This window comes from Aristolochia californica, unplaced genomic scaffold (assembly GCF_029961685.1).
Source record: "Aristolochia californica isolate CCGP_79_NKW_82.1479 unplaced genomic scaffold, dmAriCali1.0.hap1 SCAF_6, whole genome shotgun sequence".
NCBI lineage: Eukaryota > Viridiplantae > Streptophyta > Magnoliopsida > Piperales > Aristolochiaceae > Aristolochia > Aristolochia californica.
Genome location: NW_027182257.1, coordinates 35,485,498 through 35,494,919, shown reverse-complemented (window position 1 = coordinate 35,494,919; position 9,422 = coordinate 35,485,498). Strand labels below are relative to the sequence as shown.

General features: G+C 42.5%; 1 protein-coding gene and 1 non-coding gene across 2 annotated transcripts; one reads left to right on the top strand and one right to left on the bottom strand.

Annotated features, from left to right (window-relative positions):
* Positions 1-4,695: 4,695 nt before the first annotated feature.
* Positions 4,696-6,547, bottom strand: LOC137934119 (xyloglucan galactosyltransferase XLT2-like). The gene has a single exon (XM_068778354.1). The coding sequence runs from the start codon at positions 6,451-6,453 to the stop codon at positions 4,990-4,992; it is 1,464 nt and encodes a 487-aa protein (XP_068634455.1). The 5' UTR covers positions 6,454-6,547; the 3' UTR covers positions 4,696-4,989.
* Positions 6,548-8,122: 1,575 nt separating this feature from the next.
* On the top strand, positions 8,123-8,195 carry TRNAE-CUC (transfer RNA glutamic acid (anticodon CUC)). Its single transcript has one exon. It is a non-coding gene; the product is annotated as a tRNA-Glu (tRNA).
* The last annotated feature ends 1,227 nt before the right edge of the window (positions 8,196-9,422 follow it).

The following is a 9,422-nucleotide window of genomic DNA, read 5'->3' as shown; positions in this document are numbered from 1 at the left end:
AAACCCCCCATTTTCGATGAATCGCCGCCTGATGAATGGCATTTCTGATCCCTAATCCCTAATTCCCAAGAGAAAATCATGCTGCCAGTGCCGGAGACGAAATGGAAGAGAGGATGAAACCCCTACTCCCGCAACGTTCTTCTCCCAAGTCCCTGAGTCCCCCGAATCCCGCTAGCGAGCTTTCGAACCGAACCATGATTCGATTGAGCTAGGCTTGTTAACTTAAACGAGCCTTATCCTAGATCTCTAATTCGGTGTGAAATCCAGGTAAATTGAATCGAACCGAGCCGAGCTCGAACTCGAGCCGCTCGTGAACTGGATCGGTTCGATGCCACCATGCTTATTCTCTCTCAGGTTTTAGTCGCCAATAAATTAATGTCTCAGGATGTTTCCAGTAATGGAATCCATAGCTTTGATAGAAACAAGTGTCGAGCGAATAACAAATTCAATAGAGAGTGCTGATGGGCACTCATAGATTTTTAGTTTTCTAGAATTTTTTTTAATGGAATCAAAAACCATGCAGGAGATTATGCTTTGATACCAAATGACAGCATAAATTTCTAGATATGTATGAAATTCATAATAAATAAATAAAAATAAAAGCGAAACTCCAAGATACATACTTCCTGCCATGGCAAATAGATTCCAGGATTTTCCAGAAAGTTTTTCTAGTTTATCCAAAGTACAATGATGGAGACACAAACTCCTTTGGAAGTCCATATCCTCTTTTTTCACATGCAACTTCTTAAAACCTCTTTCCCATCAAAAGTTAGAAGCTAACACTGACGGGCCATTACAACTGATTCACTATTTCTACATCTAAGGGGAAATTACCTAATAATGGGTCAACTAAACAAGGAACATTTCTAACAACTAGCTCTCAAAATTGAATTCTCATTTGGCTGGAGACTCTAGGAAGGCAAATTGATTAATATGTTGTTACATTTTTGAATCTGGACATCGAATTGGTTGTAATAGTCAAGCGTGATGTCAACAACAATGTATCACCGTAATTTGTCTAGTTTGCTGCACTGGAATATCTCACAATTGGTTGTGAGGCTCATAGGCTCCTAGACCGAAATGAAAATATATGCATTAGAATTCTTTTTGTCTAAGAATTGAAATTTTATAGGTTTAGAAAGTCACAAATGTTCCAAGTAGAAGAAACAAATATACGATCATCCCCACTCCAAGCGAGATGACAATCATATTTGGCCAATTTATCAATGGCTCAGTTGGACTGCCAAATATGCACATTGGCCAAATGTTTTGTAACGCGTGGCGACATTCCCTCAGCAAATGGCCAACAACCCACCCCAAGCTAGAAGTCCCCTTCCTCGCTTTCACAAGTATCAAGTCCCCTTCGATTGTAACCCGTTGAAATGGAAGGCAAGTTAGCCTTCCGTTGAAATGGAAGGCAAGTTAGCAACTTAAAATGGAGGTTTTCATGTAGCAGAGGTTAGAGGAAAGTTTTTTGCTTCGTTAGGCTGTTTAGCTTCAACATTTTTTTTTTCCAAATGATGTTAGTGGGTCCTAGTGGTACTAATGCACATGGATAATTGTGATGTGTTTTGAGGGAAAAGTTACCAGAACGATCACGGGTCCAAGTAAGGTCATCCTGGTGGAGATGGGGTAGATGTGGGTACCCAAGATTTTTTCAGCTGCATTGGGAGCCTACTTTCCTCTAATGTCAATTTCCTCCCAAGTCCAAGTGTTAGGGGAGAGAAGTGAACTGAAATTATCATATTAATGTATTGGACCATGGAAGTTTTGGCAAAGGGTGATAAGGGATTTTCATAAAAAAGGGATCCATTTATTTATCTAGAGAGAGATCGTTTGATTGTGTTAAGATTAAAGTGTGTGTGGGTACAAAATAGAGAGTATGAAGACTAATGGTATGTTTGAAATCCTTCGAAAATAAAATAAAATAAAATAAAATGAGAATTTGTCTATTATTATTCCCAAAACAAAGTTAGTGAAAATAAAATAATGACAATTCTCATTTTCACTAACTTTTTTGGGAATAATAATGGTTAAATTTTCATTTTCTTTTCATTTCCATGGGGTTCCAAACAGACCCTAAGGTGGGCATCGTGTTCAATCTCGCAGGGAATTTGATCCGACCTGACTCGAAATATGTGGGGATGGGTTATGTTTCCACCCCGCGGGGGCGGGGATGGGGACGGAATTAAAATCCTCCCCCTAAAGTTCTATTTATAGATGAATAAAATTATAATATTATAATTATACCCCTAAAATTTAAACTGATTACATCAACTCCATCTTTATGAGATGACTAATTATTTACCATCATGCCACCTCTCTTGGACATGTGGGCATTCTTAGTCATGTGGGTTTGAGTCCATCTTCCACCTTTCTTGGACGTGTGGGCCTTCCTTGGTCTTGTGGCTTGAACCTATCTTCCACATCTTTTAGATGTGTGGGCCTTCCTTAGTCTTAAGCCCATCTTCTAACACACCTCTCTTGGATATGTGGGTCTTCCTTAGTTATGTGGGTTTGAACCCATCTTCTAACACTCGCCAGCTTGCTGCAAATGGTGGATAAGATATTCTCGTATAAAATGATAATCCATCATATCTTCCAACACTCCCCTCAAGCTGGTGATCTCTTTTACCAAGAGACCTAGCAAGAAAAATATAAGAGAAGAAAAATTACTCCTAACTGTATGACGAAACTACATACTCCAATCAAGTGGTCCTAGTTTGAAATACTCCCTACTCAATTTCAAAGGCAAAAAAGTAGCCCAACTGTGGGGCACAAAGTCTACTCACTTTCTAAGTTTAACTCAAAAAACACCTCTTAGGTGAATAATAGACTTGACTCAAGTTGGATATTTGACACACTCCTGTCCATTATAGGTAGTGGGTCAGTAGGCATTGCTCAAAAGTGATTTTAACAAATAATAAGAGGGTAATGGGGAATCATTGGAAGATAATATGTTGGGGCCACCATGTACTTTATTTTTTTCATCAGAATAACCAATGCTGACAGCAGTTAGCAATTGAGGAGTTCTTCTATAATTATGTCTCAGTCAAAGAAACACAATAGCAACTACTAAAATAGGTACCGGCCTAAATAACATGTACCAAATAATGAAAGTCCTAAAAGACACATGAAAAATTCCACTACGAGTACATCAAAAAGTTGTACACCAAATAATTCATTGTTCGAATAATAAGTTGTCAATTAATTGAAGATAATACTTCAATAGGAGACTCCAACTGGAGACAAGGCACTAAGTCTGACTAAGGCAAGTGACCAAGTCGAGTCAAGTTAGGTATCAGACCAATATAGTCAAATTGCAGGAGGAATTAGTAGAGTATTCGGGACCCGAATAATTGGCCCGAGTCAAGTTGATCCAGACCGAGTTGAGCTGAAACCAGACCGAGTTGACCCAACTCACTGGTTTAACCCGAGCGGAACAGAGAAGAGTTGCTGGTTTGTTGGTTTCGGGTCGCTCGACAGATTAAATACAAAATGATCTTCTTCTTCCTCCCCCGCACTGAAAGTTGTAATGGACTCAGCAGTGTCTAGTGTGGTAGAGTGACTCAGAAATAAGAGCTTACTAGCTCGGGACCTCTCTTCTCGATAGAAATAATATTCTCAGATTGCTTCCTATTTCTGCAGCAGAGAAAAATAAACCAGTGAACGGAGATAACCAGAGGAATTTCCGAAACCAGTAACGGGTTGTGATCAGCAATTTCCGAAAATAGAAGATCTGGCAAATTAACTTGGCGAAACCAGAGAGACATCAATTTTGGACGACAAGCAAACAGCAAGAGATATGATTAAGTGGCATAAATCTTCCCGGGGAAGCAATAGTGAGTGAAAGAACCTTTACGAAAACAACAATGCAGAACAGAGGAGTAATGCAAAACTTCCGCTTGGGGGAAGATTAATAGAGCATGGCAGCCAGGAGATCTTCCAACAATGCAGTTGCAGAGATTACAGCAAGATACCAAATCACGGATTGCAGCAACTAAGCACCTCTTGCCAGAAATTACGGGATGGAATGGAATGGAGTTGCCGGTTACAGAGGAAGCCATTCCTTGCAAGTGGATAAATCAAGCTTCTCTGGCTAGGGATGTGGTCGCCAACGAGGCCCAAAAAACAAAACAGTATTCTTGGTTGGGATGAAGCAAGCATCAATGGACACAAATGACAATTTTAATAACCTCATTGGGGGTTAATGAGCTCGCCAAGTTTTCGGCAACAGAAACATTTGTAATACTGTGTTTTGAGGGAATTCATTAACCATTTGGGGATACAAATCAAATTAAGAGGGTTAATGTCGCATGTCTCATGTCGCTTTTTACATAAAAAAAAAATTGGTCATTTTCATTCTCTCTATTAGCAAAGAACACTCTATGCTCTGTGGCCGGTGACAAAGATGGTTTTATCAGGACGGTGACTGATGTTCAGAACATGTAATTCTTTATCCAATAAACTGCAGATCTTCCCAGTTCAGAGCTTGCATTGAAAATGTTGAAGCTGTGTAGCTGACCCAGGAAAAAGCACCACTTTTGCAATCCAATCAAATTAATATTCTCTCACTTCATCTATTTTAGGGTTTCGCGTTTTATAAAATATCTGATGGTAACCATTTGGCCATGATCAGCAGAAGAGAACTGCTCCCATGCAAAATACAGACCCAGATCGGAACAACAATGGAGAGCAGAGCTGAATCTCCCAAACGAATCCTCCAGATGCTGTGCCAAAAGCCAACAGCCTCTGCGAACAAATCGATAAAAAAATATAGAAAGTTGAGAAACAGATTATTCCCTTCCCTGACCATGAAATATATCTTTGCGATTCTTCTCTGTTTTATCCTCTACTACACATTATTACAATCAAATTTCTATATACTCCGGAAGAACAAATACAACAAATGCTAGAATTTCACCATTTATTTATTTATCTTTCCTCTCTCTCTCTCTCTCTCCCTCTCCCTCTCCCTCATCCTCCTTCCTACCGTCCCTTCTTCCTCTGCTGAAACCGTCTCAGAACGCCCTCTACAGCAACGTCCAAGGCGTCGTCGACGCCTTCCAAACCCTCTTTCGGCGACGCGTAAACAAATTTAGGTATGTACTCCACGATCTTTTCCCTCATTTTCTGGATTTTTTCTGTGCCAAGGCTCTCTAAAACCGCCTTAATCGACGTCCCGTTCTTGACTCCCCCCCGGTCAATGAAGACAGAGTAGGCCCCCGGGTCTTCCGGTAGGTGCCAACCGTACTGCAGGTACGCCGATCGCCGCCAGAAGAAAACCGGGATCGACCCGGCGATCATGCAGTCGAAAATGGACCGCCGGGTAAAGCTATCCCCCCGCGGCTGCAGGCAGAACTCAGAGTCCAGAAACAGCTCCAGAGTGGCCGAGCTCTCGTTGGAGCAGCGTGTCCCGGAGCAGTCCACTGAGCGACAGGCGTCGCCGGCGGAGGCGCACTGCTGCAACAGAGCCGACCGGAAATCGTCCTTGAATGCGGACCTGGTGGCGCCGGCGAAGCAGAAAAGACTTGTCCTGGTCCGGTTCAGGACGTAGGACTGCCAGCTCCGCAAATCGGTATCGGTTCTAGGGTGGAATCCGGTAGGGTACGGCACGCCGACGTCCAAGTCGTCCCAGGGGTTCCGCTCGATCAGGAGACGCGTCACATTCTTCATTCCGGGCATGTAGAGGAAGCCGCCACCCCAGTCTTCGACTTTGGACCGCCGGAAGTCCCACGTGATGCGACCGAGCATCATGAAGTGATCCCATCCGCTGAACCTTTTCCAGGTCTCCTGATCCCGGATCCACCGCAGCAGCATCTCGCAATGGAAATCCCGCTCTTTCGCACTGTAGTTTGACCACAGGTACTTCCCGACGGCGAGGCCGCCGTAGAACGGCACGTAAAACGCCGTGGCGGCGTTCGGATCCATCGTACGACACCGATGTCCCAGCATTCGGTTGTGGTAGATGATCTCCGCGGCGAATTGGTCCGTCCAGAACCAGGCCGGTCTCAGGTCCTCCGGCACAAGATCCGTCAAACGATCCGCCGCCGGACGACCAAACCCACCGTTCGAGAGCGCTTCGCAGCGCGAATTCCAAGGATTCAGTGACTCGCAATCGTCGATCAACTCTTTGTTGAACATCACAGGGAGGTCGTACACATAAACCCTACCGTAACCGCAGGTCGAGTTAGTGCCCCCGACGGAAGCGTCCGTCGGAGGAGAAAAACGGCGAGGCACCATGGAGACGGGCAGAAAACGCAGTGAGAGGAGGAGGAGGAACTGTAAGGAAAGAATCGCAAGAAGGAGCCATGTCCGTGGATGGGCGGCGATGTAAATTCGTAGCACGCATAGGGGATAGATCTTGCGGTCGATATACTCAGGGGTGCACTTCGCTCTGGTTTTGTGTGGAGGAAGGGGTTCCGCCTGCTTAGACTCGGAACACGGCAGCATCAGATATAGATTTCCGGCGACCTCGCCAGCGGAAAATGGGGCTCCAGAATTCGTATTAAAGAGAGAGAGAGGGGAGGGGCTTCTGAAAATTGAGCCTGTCAGTCTCGATTGAAGTATACCCCTGCACAGGAAGCTTTAAATTGGACACGTGCCGGTGGAGCGAACCGGCAGCGACAGACCGACACGGTGAAGGAGAGGGAGGGTCCACAGTCGACTTAGATCAGGAACTCGCCATCTGGGACCGTTAGATTGGGAGCTTTCTAGTGGGTCCCAACGAAAACTCAGAATTATGTGGAAGGAAAGCCCACATTGCATCGTCGGTCGATAACAGACACTATTAATTTCCCGAAATTCCCTCCACCGGACGTAAACGTTGGATTCAAAAATAGTTAAATGAAGCAATGGGTCCGAGGCTAGCTGTGGCGATTCCAGAAAGTCGCTAAATAACGAGCCGCAGTGGGCCCGAACGCTTGACATGTAGTGAGACATGTCACAGCTAAAGAAGAAAGTGACACCGACGCATCCAACGGCTGTATTTTACTCGATGAAGACAAAAGGGGGAAACGAAGATTCCAATTTCGAAGAAGAAAAAAGAAAAGAAAAATAATAAAAGGAGAAAGGAAGAGTAATTTAGCAGCTTGGAAAGAGGAACAAAACACGAGGATACAGTGGACATGCCTGACAGTAAGTTAAAAGATATGGTGGACATTGATTGAGAGGTGGCACCTGTAGTAAAGATAAGAATATTCGGGCTAACATTTTATTTAACAGAAGAGGTAAATCAGTGGTAAGTTAGTAACAGACGCTAGTTAAAAGAAACAGAAGATTACATGGTGATACCTTGCGTATTAATGGCAGCGCAGGCCGGGTGTCTTAAATGCGTGTCAGCTGTGGCAAACCCATCCACTTTTAAAAGTACTTTTTTTATTTTTAATCTATAAGTTAAATGGGAACATAGTTCAAGGTGAAAGGAATCGTCAGTGTCGGTGCCGGTGCCGGGGGTCGCCGAAAAACTGTTCCAGGTGCGACCAAATGCGCCGCCGTGTGGAGAGAAAAAGTTTCGCACCGACGCCGTCTGGCAGCCAACTCTGAGAGGCGAAAACTCGCATTGACGTGCGGGCGCCTACACTTGTTCTTCCCTGATAGGCAACCAAAGCAGGACTTGGAAATAATTTGCGAAACCCCTTGCTTCCTGTTTTACAAGTGTGAGGAAGAAAGACACGTTGACAGTCTTGATGGATTCGTGTCGGCTTCACAGATCCAGATGCATCAAGCCCCGTCACGAACTTGGAAACTGCGACCTCAGGTTACGGTCCTTCCTTTCTGGAAATTCCCCACTAGTCAATACCTGGATCGGTTCATAGATATTTTCCTGACGAGACTAGAGCGAATAGGACAAGGACGCGGACTCACCGTCCTTTCTTATTTTAAATAATTTAATATTTAAAAACATTATATTATGTAAAATGAAATATTAAATCTGATTAGAATAATATTTTTATGTTTCATTCTTATCAAATTTATTTAGATAGTTATGCTAATACAATCTACTAACTATAAATAATTTTGAAAGTAAAGTATTAAGTTATTATTATTCAAACATAATAAAAATGTATTATTATTTAAATTATTATTACAAATTATATAGGTTCAATTAAAGCTAAAACTATCCGTTGTAGTCTAGTTGGTTAGGATACTCGGCTCTCACCCGAGAGACCCGGGTTCAAGTCCCGGCAACGGAAAGTTATTTTTTATGTTTGCTAATCTTTCATGGGCTTGCATATGCTCTCTGCATTTATTAGTGGGCTCCAAAAAGACCCACTTGGCGGTCCTCATCAAGTCTACTCAAAATAATGTGGCATAAAAGCCAGGCAATGGCATGTTATTTGTTTGTTTGATCCTGATCCTTAGTAGATGTTGATATTTGTTTGGATTTGCCCTCAGATACTATAGTTTCGAGTATGACCGGTTAGATTTTGTATTTTCTTAGCCAAATTCCAAATACAACCGACAAAATCAGTTAAAAAGCTAAAATGCTCTCCTACCTTCCCAAAACCAGGGGCCGTCCTTATATGCAACTAAATGTAGTAAAAACGAGCAGCCCTCATCAAAATATAGCTCTATTGATTAAGCGTGTTCCATAGACTCTAGTCCACCAAAAATTTAGTTTCAACTCCTCTACTAGCATGTCCTCCAAATGTTTGGGAGAACCTTTGAACATTCTCCTCAACAAACCTGTATAGCAGACAAGTGCTTGGACCACACGGTGACACTCATCGGTGTGGTACACAAAAAATTTCCCTAGTGTGGCCGACAAGTTTCATAAGATATCAAAATTTTATTTTGTATTTCTCAACTCATCTCCAGCAGGATAAGCCACTTGTGCCAACAATTGGTATCAGAATAAGTCATTAAACATTTAAAATCAAAATCAATCTTGATTTCATTAAAATATTTCAATGGCATCTCAAGACAAATTGTTCCTTCCTGAACGGCAGTTCGCCAACTGTCTCTGAATGTTTAATGGGACAGACTATGGGTATAGGTATAGAGAGGTAAGAACGAAATTCTTCCTCCAGCATGGCACAAAGAATAGATAATCTGGACCCCTAAGAAATGTTGGTCCAAGGAGTATACACCCACGTGGGTAAAGGTTGCATAAGTAGTAAATAAGGAGAACTTTCATAGAGATGACATAAAATTATAATTATGCATGCAAACTAGTGTATATCCTCTTATGACTTTTTTCTTTTGATATCAGAGTTAGCAAATATTTGAGATGGAAAAGGAGAAGAAGATGGGGAAAAAGAAAACAAAAAGAGGAGTTTCTCATAATTCCTTAAGTCTTCTTTCCCAATTCCTATTTTTCCTTACATGTTTCACTCTCTTACCGTATCTTTTATATAAAAAATTATATACTGTTGGAAATATTATTGAGTTCAATTTCCAACTCAAAAAGAATCATTAAA

Bases quoted from the DNA above. Each gene is read 5' to 3' on its own strand.
- LOC137934119 (XM_068778354.1), bottom strand. From the start codon at position 6,453: ATGCTGCCGTGTTCCGAGTCTAAGCAGGCGGAACCCCTTCCTCCACAC.